The 14,291-nt window shown below is 52.1% G+C and overlaps 1 protein-coding gene across 1 annotated transcript; it reads left to right on the top strand.

Annotated features, from left to right (window-relative positions):
- Positions 1-14,291, top strand: Crybb1 (crystallin beta B1). Its single transcript, XM_076922392.1, has 6 exons — positions 1-147; positions 1,537-1,721; positions 3,981-4,099; positions 7,896-8,028; positions 12,136-12,278; positions 14,028-14,291. Exons 2-6 carry the CDS (start codon positions 1,548-1,550, stop codon positions 14,209-14,211), a joined length of 753 nt encoding a protein of 250 aa, XP_076778507.1. The 5' UTR covers positions 1-147; positions 1,537-1,547; the 3' UTR covers positions 14,212-14,291.

Here is a 14,291-nt window from a genome sequence, read left to right on the forward strand (position 1 = left end):
ACGGGGCAGAGTCGGCCACGGGCCCCGTCCAGGTTTGCTGAGCCGGCTGCCTCTTTGTGCTACACTACAGACCCTGGTATCTGCCAGGTTATAAAATGGGGGGTTGGCCCTGAGGCACCCACAGCACCCGCCTGTCCACCAACACAGGTAAGAGGGGACTGCCACACCACCAGAGACCTGTAAGAAAGTGGAGATATAGAGGGGGGGTGCAATTGAGGGGGGAGGGGAGGCTGATGAAGACAGAGTTGGACAGACACCGGGAGAAAGCCAAACCCAGAATTGTTGCTGGTACATCCTTGTCTACCTAGCACTTTAGAGGCTGGGGCTGGAGGATTGATGAGAGTTGGAGGCTAGCCTGGGCTGCAGAAGAGAGCCAAGGATGTAGAGAGGAAAGCACTGATACCTACTCAGAGAGACAGAGAGAGCGTGAGAGGGAAGGAGGAGCCCGGCCTCTGGGGAGCGTTTCCCAGAACAGAGACAAGTCTGAGGGTGGCTGAAACTCCCAGATATGGTCCAGATGTGTGGGTAGAAGAGAAGCCAGTTTTCCTGAGGAAGCCTGGGAGGAAGTGTGCTCGCCCCAGCTAGAGAGAAGATGTTGGGAACCCACCTGGACTCAGGGAACTTGCTCTGGGCCCCAAACGCTACAGTGGCTTGTAAATTATCAGCACAGTCTCTGGCAGATTTCCTCCAGGGGACAGTGCAGTCAGGCATGACCCGCACCAAGAAGTCTGTGCTCCTTGAGGCACCAGTGGAGCTGACCAGAGTCCTCTCCACCCAGCGCCCACAGGCACAGCTCTGGCATGGAGCAGTGGAGGCACACTACTCACTTTCCCTTGTGCCTCCCAATCCCGAGTGCCAGGCTGCTATTTGCACACCCACGTCTGCCCACAGAGGATGCCAGAGGCAGATGGTTGGGAGAGGTTGAGGACACGCACACATTTGCACTCGCTCTCTGAACAGATGTTGCCTTGAGAAGCACCCGTGCTCCTGGCGCAGAGACAAGTGCTAAGGAGCACGGCAGACAGGAGAGCGAGCTTACAAGGCTCCATCTAGTAACCCAGGTGCCTTTCCATCTGCTGCTTCAGATGGGAGCTGACTGCCATGTGGGCTGTGGGACACTCTCACTCCAGCTAGATTCTAGAGCGGTGTCCTTATCCCAGCTAGCCCACGGTTAACGTCGAGATGTGAGGTGTTCGGTATTGTGCCTGATGGTGCTGAGCGTGACCGTCACTCGTATGGTGAGCAGAGCCGTGCTACAGACACACGTAGTAGTGAACTAACCAAGCACAAGAGCACAGGAAGGGAGGGACAAGGTGTGAGGACAGAGGGAAGGAGGCAGCACAGGAAAGAAATGGCTTCCAGGAAGACATTGGCTGTCCCAGAGCAAGGCAGGACCCAAAGCTTCAGCGCTGTTTCCAGGGAGAGCCAATGGCTGTGGAGAAGCCCATAGTCACGGGTGAGAAGCACATGGGTAGAGGGCCGCTTGGAAGTACCACCCCCAAACCACCCAGCCCAAAGCCTTCTTTTTCTTTGCAGCATCAGAAACCATGTCTCAGGCTGCCAAGACTGCGGCCACCACAGCGGTGAACCCAGGGACTGATGGCAAGGGGAAGGGGGCCCCATCTATAGGACCAGCCCCGGCCCCTGGCCCTACTCCTGTCCCAGCTTCTGTGCCCAGGCCCACTGCCAAAGTAGGGGACCTGCCTCCTGGGAGCTACAGGGTAAGGACGTGGGGGCTGGGCTGTACTGATCCACTCCTCCTCACCCTGCTCTTCCTTCCTACCCCTTCTTCCTTCCCTTCTTCCTCTTCACCTCCCCTTTTCAAGTCTTCTCTCCTTCCTGTGTTTTGAATCTCTGCCTCCATCTGACTCTTTCTGCTGTTTGTCCTCCCTGGCTTTCCAGTCTCCATCCTCCCCAGCCTGCTCTCCATCCTCCCTGGCCTGGTCTCCATCCTCTCTAGCCTGCTCTCCATCCTCCCTGGCCTGGTCTCCATCCTCTCTAGCCTGCTCTCCATCCTCCCTGGTCTGCTCTCCATCCTCCCTGGCCTGCTCTCCATCCTCCCTAGCCTGCTCTCCATCCTCCCTAGCCTGCTCTCCATCCTCCCTGGCCTGCTCTCCATCCTCCCTGGCCTGCTCTCCATCCTCCCTGGCCTGCTCTCCATCCTCCCTGGCCTGCTCTCCATCCTCCTTAGCCTGCTCTCCATCCTCCCTGGCCTGCTCTCCATCCTCCCTGACCTGCTCTCCATCCTCCCTAGCCTGCTCTCCATCCTCCCTAGCCTGCTCTCCATCCTCCCTGACCTGCTCTCCATCCTCCCTGGCCTGCTCTCCATCCTCCCTGGCCTGCTCTCCATCCTCCCTGGTCTGCTCTCCATCCTCCCTGGCCTGCTCTCCATCCTCCCTGGCCTGCTCTCCATCCTCCCTGGCCTGCTCTCCATCCTCCCTGGCCTGCTCTCCATCCTCCCTGGCCTGCTCTCCATCCTCCCTGGCCTGTTCTCCATCCTCCCTGGCCTGCTCTCCATCCTCCCTGGCCTGCTTCCCATCCTCCTTATTCTGATCTCTGTTCTCCCTTGGCCTCTTCCTTCCCAGTCTGGGAACCACAGGGGAACACACCCTGGAGAAAGGGATGTGAGAAAGAGAGGAGTATGTTTAGTGTCAGGGACCGCTCATCCCAAGAGAGCCACCAGGCTGACCTCTGACCTTCCTGGAAATTCTCTCCCCAACCCCCGGGCTCCAGGTTGCAGGGCTCCTGGAGAGCCAGACTTTCTGCTCTTGGGGTTTGACTTGCTGTCCTCACCCTCAGGCAGAGACCTGGCCGTGCTTGGTTTATGGCTCACATCTGGTCTAGATGTGGCCGGTTTTGATCTGTGTCACTACAATTAATCATTGACCTAGATTTACTTTTTAACATGGTTGCAAGCACCCACCTGCAAACCCACAGCCCATATATAAGCTAAGATTTGGTGAAAATCCTACCTGGCCCCGGGGTCCCTCAGGACTCTACCCTCTATAATCTCCCCAGCTTCAAGCAACTGCCCCATGTACCTGGTGCTGGCTGGATAGTGGCTTGACAGCACTAAATGGGGAACAGAAAATGGGTAAAAATCCAAACAAGAGTCACGGAGGGTGAAGGAGGGGTTAGCTGTGCACCGGGTTGTGTGCTAGTGGGTCTTTCCTGTATTTGGGATAAGGAAATCTCAGACCCTACTCTGAAGGAGCTCTTTAGGGGTGGGGTGGAAAAAGCAAAAGAGAGGGAGGAAGAGGAGGAGGAAGAGGAGGAAAAGGAAGAAGAGGGAAATAGGAAGAAGAGAGAGAGGAGGAGGAAAAGGAGGAGGCTCAGAAGCCGTGCTGACTTCCCAGGGTTGTACCTAGCTCTAAGGGATATACAGTGGGAAGCATTCAGCCCTTATCCAGGGTAGAGGAGGAGCAGTCTCAGAGGGCTTCCTGGTGAAAGTGGCTTCTGTACGCAGAACAGGGTCAGGACCACACATGTAGCCTGGAATATGAGTCGGGAAATAGAAGGCCCAAGCTGGAGACTCCAGCTTGGTGAAAAGGTCATGCCAGGCTGAGAAATAACATGGAGGAGAATCTAGATGGGCGGGGCCTGTCATAGACACACTCAGCCCCACCACTTGGTGGCTGGGGCTAGAAGATCACAAGATGAAGGGTAGCCAGATTACAGAATAAATTCCAGGTCAGCCTAGGCTACCTAGAGAGAACTTGGATGGGAGACACAGCCCGTTCCTGCTCCCGATGATATCACTAATCTTAAGTTCAATAATGGGGAGACCGGAGGACAGGTCCACTCACAAACTGAGGCTCATGGTACCACGATGAGACAGGCCCAGGCTCACCTGCTTTGAACGACACATGCCCTTCAGAGCTTGTTGGACTTGAGCCCTCCATCTGTCTGGCTTTGCTTCATTTTCGAGTCAAATCCACCCCTCAATCTGTCTCCTGCGCATGATGGCCTTCTCTCTACAGCTGATCGTCTTCGAGCAGGAAAACTTCCAGGGCCGCCGGGTGGAATTCTCGGGGGAGTGCCTGAATTTGGGGGACCGTGGCTTCGACAGAATACGAAGCCTGATCGTTGTCTCAGGACCGTGAGTGCTGAAGCGGGAGGGGGGAGGGGGGGATGGGGAGGAGGGGGACACTCCGCCACAGAGCAGCTACATTTGCCTGGCACCTGCTAGTCACACCTTGGTCATTCGTTATTCTGTCTGCAAACCCCAGGGGGAGGGGTACGGTGCTCCCTCATTGACAGATGAAGCAACTGAGGGTCAGAAAGACCTGAATGGTTTAAGGCCACCATGCTGTTGTCAGTTTTCAAGGAGCCTCATATCGCCAGCCATCCTCTTTCAAATACCTGTAAGTGTACAAAGTAAGTGCATAGCATGTCATCTGAAACAGCACCAGATTATCTGAGAGAGAGAGAGAGACAGAGACAGAGACAGAGATACAGAGACAGAGAGAGACAGAGAAAGATAGACAGAGAGAGAGGAAGAGAGAGACAGAGACACAGAGACAGAGAGAGACACAGAGACAGAGAGAGACAGAGAAAGACAGAGACACAGAGACAGAGAGACAGAGAAAGACTGAGACAGAGAGAGACAGAGAAAGATAGACAGAGAGGAAGAGAGAGACAGAGACACAGAGAGACAGAGACACAGAGACAGAGAGAGACAAAGACTGAGACAGAGACACAGAGACAGAGAGAGACAGAGAAAGACAGAGAGAGAGAGAGAGAGAGAGAGAGAGAGAGAGAGAGAGAGAGCTCTACCTACTCAGCCGACAGGAAAACTAAGTCTCTGAAGGGCTAAGTTATTGAGTGAGGTCATCCACTCTGAGTGACAGAGCTACGTAGCAGGCTATTGGATTTTACCCCTAGTTCTTGGAAGCAGCAGGCTAGCTCCCCAGGGCTATCCCTAGCACCTAGTTGTTTCAAGTTCAGATTTATATCAGACCTATGTGGGTTCACATGCTCATGCCTTTCTGTGTCTGGTTCAGTCTCCAAGCCTCCATTTCCCTGACTGTGACAAAGGAAAGTCAGAATGATTCTGGGCCAGAGTAAGGTTGGCAGTGTAGACATCCAAGCATGGCGTGTAGCAGCGATGGCCGTCCACTCTGTGAATGTCAGAGCATTCCACGGTCCATGTTCTGATTCACGGGCCATTCATGACTTTCCTGCCCACTTCATCCCTGATGCGGTCAACCCCAGCTCAGCCCCGCCCATCCGCCAGCCCCGCCCATCCGCCAAGCCCATCTAGGACAGGAATGGCTGGTTGTGGCCATTTTGAGGTTTCAGGGTGTATGGAATGCCGATGACTCAAAGCCGGAGTATTTCTCCACAAAAAGAGAGATGGCTATGCCCATGTCCTTTTTGTGGGGTTCTGGGGTTGTGTCCAAAAGAAACAGCCTGAGATGCAGCGGCAAGGGCTGAGTCAGGAACATCAGGCATGTGGGAAGAAAGGATGAAGAGGGGGTGAGCAGGGAAAGGAGGGGAGAGACATGTACCATGTACCTAGGAGACCTCAGCCTGAAACCAGACACCATGCATGACTTGGGTTGGGTACCACCTTTCAGGACTGAGGCTCCATGTCCTCATTTGACTCCTGGCCTCCTCTTCTCCATTGTGGCTCCAATGAGCCACAGGCAATAAGGATGGACAGTAGGACACATACCAGACGTTTCTCACGGCTGACTGGGTCCTCGTGAGCCACCTAAATAGGACTGAGGCATGTGGAGGGAGAGCAGCAGGTGGCAAGATCACCTCTGTCTTGTCTTTCTGTAAGCAACAGCTTCCCCCCTCTCTAGTCCCTGATGTGATTACCGTGTGAACTTCATGTTGAGTCTGCACGATGAGCTCTCTGGTTTCAGACCTCATGGTTCCCAGTGATGCGGGTGCAGCCACTTCTCCTTCACTGACGTTTCACTCGCTTCAGTGACTGCTCCCAATCATGTGGTGGAAAGTCAATGGTGAGCTGGGATTAGAACTCAGGTCTGCAGAGACTTCCTGGGTCTCCGATATTCATACCTGTGTGGCCATTCTGCCCATCACATGTGTCACCTATAGGCCAACCCATTGGGTCATCAGTCTTGTGTCTACCATTCTCATTTATCCATCTTTCTACCTCTATACCTATTTATGTGTTCATTCTTCCAGCTAGTCAGCCATCTGCACATCCACTCTCTTGTCTATCCATCCATCCAACTGTCAACCCATACAGCCATCTATTCACCTACATATCCACTCCTTACTTGTCCACCGATTCACTGACACAACCATCTATTCATTAGCCTACACAACCCCATATCCATCCATCCATCCATTCATTCATTCATCTATCCATCTATCCACCCATTCATTCATTTATCCATCTGCCCACCTGTCCATCCATCCATCCACCCATTCATTCATTCATCTATCCATCCATCCACCCATTCATTCATTCATTCATTCATCTATCATCCATCTACCCATTCATTCATTCATCTATCCATCCATACACCCATTCATTCATTTATCCATCTGCCCACCTATCCATCCATCCATTCATCACCATCCATCCATCCATTCATCACCACCCATCCATCCATTCATCACCATCCATCCATCCATTCATCACCATCCATCCACCATCCATCCATCCACTCTTTGATCTCCTTCTCTAGTCTACCAAAGAACCTCAGTTATCTTCTGTGAGGACAAGCACTATATCCATTCTTTCACTTCAGTGTAGTTGATTCATCTGTCAGACAAAGTCCTGAGGCTTCTGTGATTCTCAGCCCACAATGGTCTCTCGTCATTGTCATCTTTCTGGTGAGAAAGTCCCAGCAGCCTCAGGGAGATAACATTCACGGAGATGTTCTGTTGATGTTCTTCAGAATCCCAAACACGAAGAGTGAGAATCATCATCCCCAGGATCCCTGCTCTAACCTTCCTAGTCAGACCACACCGAAAAAGCCCCCATTAGATTTTAAACTTCCAATTTACTTACTCTTTGTGAAAGACAGAACCCTTCACGTATGCCATCACCGCATGAGAATTCAGCGGGTGACTGGCTATGCCCAGTCTCTGTGCCAGCACCTCAGCTGTGGGGCTCCTGGCTGCCAGCAAATGAGAATTAATTCTCTCATATCTGAACTTCTGGGACTGCCCACAGTTGCTTCCTTTGATTTTTTTTTTCTTTGTTTGGAGATGGGGTCTCCCTGTGTAGCCCAGGCCGGCAATGAACGTCATGCTCTTGCTACTTTCCCCTGTGTTGGGATTGCAGGGTGCATAATCATTCTTGGCTTCTGTATTTTATTCTAAATGATCCTCTGAACACGAGATTGTACCACTCTGAGTGTTGAAAATCAACTTTTTTCGTAAGTCACAAGTACCTATGAGAAGAAGTCTTGCTTTGAACACAAAGCAGCACTTCATACCCCGGCCTGCAGAGCTGAGGCCAGTGACTGTTCCTCCCACGGCTGGAAAGTAGTGACCAGTAGGTATTAGAATCACATTAGTAGCAAGCAGAGACTTTGTCCCAGCTGTTAGTGAGCTTAAAAGAAAATCCTTCTTGATAAGTTAGTTGGTTCCAGGTCCTTATAGTATTTAAAGCCTTGTGGATCCCATATGTACTAAAATAATCTGCTCAGATAATAACACACAGTATCTCACTTAATCCTTCCCCAACTCCAAAAACTGATAGTGTAGATGAGGTGGTGAGGCCTGGGAGAGGGGGAGCCACTTGTCCGTGGTTCTGCACAGGTGGAGCACAGGCCATTGGGTCCACTCTGGGTTTTTATTTTCATGCCTGGGCTGCTGTGCAAAATGAAGCAAGAAGAAAAAGGAGGAAGGCACCTGCTGATGCCTTCTCTCCTGTCTCCGCCCCTCTTGGTCCTTCTTGTGTCTAGCTGGGTGGCCTTTGAGCAATCTGCCTTCCGTGGGGAGATGTTTGTCCTGGAGAAGGGTGAGTACCCCCGCTGGGACACCTGGACCAGCAGTTACCGCAGTGACCGGCTCATGTCCTTCCGGCCCATCAGGATGGTGAGTGACTAGGACTGGGGTGAGGTCTACAATGAGCCCAGAAGCCTAGTGACCTCCGGTTGCTCAGAAACAGGCTCCCTTGATCTCTGCAATTCAGCAAACACTCCTTCTGTGCCTCACCCGGGGTTGTGGGTGATACAATCACTTCTCTGCTCTGTGGGTTTGGAGTTAAGCTTCTGGAGAGTGAACAAGGCACTTGAGTGTGCTCCTTGGTGCCCCCCCACCCCGCACCCAGTAGGAGATCAGATTCCTGGTTGCACAGCATCCACCCAGGGCACAAAACATGCAGAGCAAAGTTTGCACTATAGTCAGGCTTGGTGGGTGACACAGGCCCATGATCCGACTACAGGGGAGGTGGAGGCATGAGGGTTATGAGTTCGAATCTAACCTTGGCTACAAGTGAGACCTTGTTGAGAAAAGACAGGAAGGAAGGAAGGAAGGAAGGAAGGAAGGAAGGAAGGAAGGAAGGAAGATTAGTTGTGAAGTGGCTAGTAAACAGACTTTGGAGGAAGATGTGACATCTTGACCATGTGAGAACATACACTGCATCATCTCTGTGGTGTTTGACTAGACCAGTGTAAAGGAGATGAATCTAGATTGTGGAGACAGCCCCATAAAGTGTTTAGTCTTTACAAAATTATGAATCAATTATGAATCACAAGCCAACCACCCTCCTCACTCACGCATGCCTGGCTTGGAAGGCAGCAACTGTGGCCTCCGGAGGTGGGAACACCCATGAAGAAAGTTCATTAATGAAGGCTCACCTGGGACTGTGAGGCGTTACTAACACACAACTGTGGGTCAGGCAGCCAGGATGCTCGTAGCACACTGAGAATCCCAGGCTGGATTTCAGCCTTCACACTGGACACACTGTAAGAGCTCAGAGCTTAGCTGCAAACCCTTGAGTGGCCTCGTATGTCTGTCCGTGTCAGTGGTTCTCGACCTTCCTAAGCCCGTGACCCTTTAATACAGTTCTTCCTGTTGTGGTGACCCCCAACCACAAAATTATTTCATCGCTACTTCATAACTATAAGCGTGCTACTGTTAAGAATCATAATGTCTGATCATACAGGATAACTGATATGCGACCCCCTGAAAGGGTCTCTTAACCCTCTCCCCACCCAAGGGGTCACAACCCACAGGTTGAAAACGGATAATCTTCATACTGAATGCAGCTGGGAACCTTCTTCAATCAGACAGTGCCAATGAAGTGCCCAGTCTAGAATTTGCTATCCAATACAGCAAGGGCTATCCATTTGTAGCTGGTGGTGTTGGGCATAAGTGTTGGTGTGTGTGTGTTGCTTCGTGTTTTGAGACAGCGTACCACATGGACACCCTAGCTTCATGTTTTCCCTAGGGTCACGGGTGTGCACCACACAATCAGATCCTAAGTGGTTACTGACCATGTGAAATCTGGCTGGTGTAGATGGAGATACACGAAACACGGCCCTGGTTTTAAACACACCACCACAGGTGGTGTGTTTATAAAAAGATAAAGAGAGGAAGGAATATGTTTTGGTGGGTGTGCAGGCAGGTATGGGGAGGGGGGTGCCTCAGCAGGCCCATGCTGAAGCATCCCTTCCCCTTGAGAGACCAGCCACATTATAGAATAGAGTTTATTCAGGATATGTGGAGAGGAGTTAAGAGGGTAATACAGACAGACAGACAGACAGACAGACAGACAGACAGGAAGATATAGAGTAGAGGCCAGCCATGAACATGTGGAGAGAGAGGGGAAGGGAATAGGGAGAGAGGGGGAAGGGGCAAGAGGACAGAGCGGGAGCAAGAAGGCAAGAGCAAGAGAGAACGGAGGGGCCAAGCAGCCCCTTTTATAGTGAGTCAGGGGCACCTGGCTGTTGCCAGGTAACTATAGGGCAGAGCTTAGACAAAACGCTGACAACATGTGTTTCTCAAAACTGTAAAGTCATTTTCACGTGATCACGCTGGCCAGATTAAAATTATGATCATATTTTAGACATAGTTGTTTAAATAAAACATATTAGAAAAAAATCTAAAGACTACACACCTCCACCTCACCCAGATCAATTAGTTCCGATTCTGGGGGGAGCAGCTGATTCTGGGGAAGCCCCTTTCTTTCACCGCCCCGCCTCCCTAGGTCATCTCTTACATACACCCCGGGCCATGAGCCAGTGGTTTGACTGACCCATCCTGTGTCTTCTGTGACTGTTCTGATTCTGGGCCACCATTGTCCTTCTCCTGAGTACCTTCCCCAACCCACACTATACACCTCGCTCCTGGGTTCCCTGTCTCTTTCGTCCCTGCTTTCGTGAAAATTAGAGAGTTATTTCCAAAATCAAACCTGATCACAGGGACCCGGACACGGTGGCACTAACCTTTAGCCCAGCATTCAAGGAGGCAGAGGCAGGCAGATCTCCGAGAGTTTACTACATACCTGGTCTAAGTAGTGAATTCCAGGCCGGTCAGGGCTACACAGGTGAGACTGTCTCGAGGAAAAAGTGAAAAACAGAACAAAAACTGATCACCAGTGTGGTTGCTTCTGGCCTGATTCTGTGGGCTCAGCCGCAGGTCCTGTAAACCCTTCTGAAACCACAAGCCTTGGCCCATGCTGCTTGGGATGGGGGAGAGGAGCTGGGATTGGTTGGCAGTTGTCAGTGGGTGGGGCATCCAGCACCTGAGGGGTGGGAGCAGAGTCAGCCCAAGGGGAGCGTGAGGAAAAGCTATACAGGGGCCAGCATGGACAGAGTCCTGCAACAGCAAATTAAACACTAGCCCCTGGACAGACAGACAGCTGCGGCGGCCTGAGTAGATGGGGAAGGACGAAGTGAGCAGGAGTGTCCAAGAGGTGGGATCCCACAGAGCCTTATGGAGCATGGTGAGTTCTCACCTCTATTGCAGTGGGGAGCCGCAGACTCGCTAACTCCCACCTCCATCCCCCAAGATCCTCAAGATGGCAACAGCTATAGGTTAACAGTTACCGGCATTGCTTAAGTCACCTCAAAGTGCTCACTAATCATCTCCTGTGTCCCCATGCCTACCTCAGACCACACCCTCTTTCAGGGACGCTTGCTGTCCTGTGCACCAGTACGATCTCTACCCTCTTCCCTTCTCTGGCTTCCAACTCCTTGTGCTCACAGAAGAACACACTTGTGACCTGCCTCCCCCTTGTTTGCTAGTTAACAACTATGGATAAAATACCCCTTAATTGAGCACTTGCTATGTGCTGGGTGGTTTCTCTTCCGTCTGTGAAATCCATACAGCAGCCCTGGTAGGCAGAAACCATTACAACCCTTACTGTAACGATCGTGAAACTGAGGTCCAAACAGAAAACTAAGGTCTTCATGCTGCCCAGCTTGACGGCAGTGGGCTGGGTCTCCCCCTGTGCTGGTGGTTGTTCATCTCTGTGGCACATCAGCCATTAACACTCGTGTGGGCTGGGGTCGGGGCTGAGTGGCAGAGCACTTGCTTAGCATGCAGCAGGACCAGGATTACACCCCCAGCACCTCAAAACAGAAAACAAAACCAACAACCAATAAAACACCATGTCCAGCCAGAGCTCCTTCTATGCTGGCACTCAAGGGTCTTCCCACAGCATCTTCCAGATCTATTGTTCAGCTAGGAAGTGTCTAAGTCACGGTCCCATGGGCGAAACAGCCACAGACCCATTCTATGGGAAGACACACTGAGGCTTGAAGTGTGAAATGCCCCCAAGTATTGGGCCACAGTCAAGACTCAAACCCAGATCTATGGTCCATTGTAACTCACTCTGATTAGAAGTTTGTATAAACAGACATTGGCGCAGCTCCCTGTTGGCACAGAAAGATTGTTGGGAATTGGAGTGTCATGTGTCTGAAAGGCACTGTCTCTGGCTGGCTGTGTGGTGTAAATCAATATGCTTGCCCTCTCTGAGCCTCTGTGTTACTGCAGGGTGATGCCACACATATCTCCTTGTAGGAACCCAAGCCTGGTGGATCAGCTCATTTTATCCTTGGGCATTTGAGATGTTTCAATCATTATCTCCTCTTCCGAGATGAGGAGGGTCCTCGCTGGACAAGCCCCAGGGGTCCTCCCCCACCTCTCCCCCCCTCCACCTTCTGCTTCCATTTCTGATCATCTCTGCCTCCACAGGATTCCCAGGAACATAAGATCTGCCTGTTTGAAGGGGCCAACTTCAAGGGCAACACCATGGAGATCCAGGAGGACGATGTGCCCAGCCTATGGGTTTATGGCTTCTGCGACCGCGTGGGCAGCATAACCGTCTCCGGTGGCACGTAAGCACCCAGGTTCTGGGGCCGGCAGCAAGTGCAGAGTCAGAAGCTGAGGGTATCAGAGATGGAAGATCACATCGGGTCCCCGGGGAAGGGAAAGACCTTATAACCCCCTCCTCCCCACAGAGATCTCACACAAAGAAAGACACAGGGACAGACAGACACACATACACAGAGATTTCTCTCTCACACTCACAGATACACAGATCTCTCTTGATCTCTCTCACACAGACACACAGAGATCTCATACACACAGATACACAGACAAATGTAGAGATCTCACACACAGAGACACACACAGAGACACATAACGAGACAGATCTTGCCCTCTCCGACACACCGATCTCTCACACACAGACACACAGATCTCACACACACACAGCGAGATCTCACACAGATACACAAACAAACTCAGAGATCTCATACACACATACACACAGAGACAAACACAGAGGTCACACACACACATCTCACACATACATACACACAGTCTTCTAGGACTAGGTTCTAGGCATGTGACAAGTTCCACTTCAGTCTAAATACTAGCCCACAGATGGAGAGGATCTCACTGCTCAGGAGTAATGAGGCCCTGGCCAGAATGGACGTGAACAGAGGGTAAGTCTAGCAGAGGTCCCTGGGTGAGATGGCACCCTGTTTGCACCTCAGTGTTGCTGGCTATACAATGGGTAGATGAGGCGCCCTTATCCACTTTGATTCCTGGGATCTGAGGTTCCCAAGCAGAGCCCTCTCTCCTACCTCCACAAAAGCCTAGGAAGGGCCAGGTGCGTTATCTCCTAGTATTGTCCCCTGTAGATGAGTGTCACTTTCTGCCTTCCTGTGGTGCTTCTGGGTGGTAGCCTTCCCCCCCACCCCACCCCCACCCCCAGAACCTGTGTCCTTCTGAGTCTTATCTGAGAGCCTGGCCCATGCTGGGCACAAAGGGGAAGCTTGGATTGAAGCCACTCTCTACTTAGAAGGGCTTCTTCTTCCCAGTACTAGAGATATCAGTGTGCCCTGTACAGTGAGGACACGGTCCAGCCTGGACTTCACTCCTCTATCAGAGTGGGTGGAACTGGGTGGGATCCAGCTATTCCTGCAGAGAAAGCAGCTAATAATAAACAGGGGGTCAGAAAAGGGCTTGGAAAGCCTGCGGTTTGTGTTCAGGCAAGGAAGGGACTTAGAGTAAATCACCCACTGTGCCTCTCCTTGGTGAGGAAACCTTTGTGCTGCGCTCACCCATCAAATAAAGTGAGCCCTCATCAGAAATGGAAGGAGTCGGTCACCACCATCCACATCCCACAGAGGGTAAACTGAAGCTCACATGGCTCAGCTTCTGGGTTACCTGACACTGGACAGTGCTTACAGGAGCCACAGAGACTCATTGTATAGGAATGGCATCCAGGGGCTCCAGCCTCTGAATTCTGTTCTTGGTGGGGAAGGGGAGAGTGCAGTGTCACAGTCTTCCGTGGGCGTGGACTGACTGCCTACAGTGAGGGCATTCACTACATCTGGTCCCCAAGCATGCTCAAGACAATAGCCACATGACTGCCCACTTTACAGAAGAGAATACTGAGGCCTATCAGAAAAAGAAAGGCCATGCTCCATTAACCAGGGCCAGAAGGGCCAACCATCCCCCCCCCCCCCCCCCGCAGGTGTGCGGCCCCTACTGGGACACTCACTACAGGATAGGTGGTGAAAATGGTCTGGGAGGGGACGCTGGCCGCCTTTACACCTTCACTGCTCTCTTTCCAGATGGGTCGGCTACCAGTACCCAGGTTACCGTGGTTACCAGTATCTGCTGGAGCCTGGCGACTTCCGGCACTGGAACGAGTGGGGAGCCTTCCAGCCGCAGATGCAGGCTGTGCGGCGCCTGCGGGACCGCCAGTGGCACCAAGAGGGTTGTTTCCCGGTGCTGACCACCGAGCCCCCCAAGTGAGCCAAGCTCCCGGCCTCCCTTCTACAGTCCGCCCTGCCTCATGTCCCATCTTCCCCAACTAATAAAGTTCCTACAGCCAA

This window comes from Arvicanthis niloticus, chromosome 24 (assembly GCF_011762505.2).
Source record: "Arvicanthis niloticus isolate mArvNil1 chromosome 24, mArvNil1.pat.X, whole genome shotgun sequence".
Lineage (NCBI taxonomy): Eukaryota > Metazoa > Chordata > Mammalia > Rodentia > Muridae > Arvicanthis > Arvicanthis niloticus.

Bases quoted from the DNA above. Each gene is read 5' to 3' on its own strand.
- Crybb1 (XM_076922392.1), top strand. From the start codon at position 1,548: ATGTCTCAGGCTGCCAAGACTGCGGCCACCACAGCGGTGAACCCAGGG. The intron at 4,100-7,895 runs GTGAGTGCTGAA...TCTTGTGTCTAG, and splicing joins CTGATCGTTGTCTCAGGACC to CTGGGTGGCCTTTGAGCAAT. The intron at 8,029-12,135 runs GTGAGTGACTAG...CTGCCTCCACAG, and splicing joins CCTTCCGGCCCATCAGGATG to GATTCCCAGGAACATAAGAT.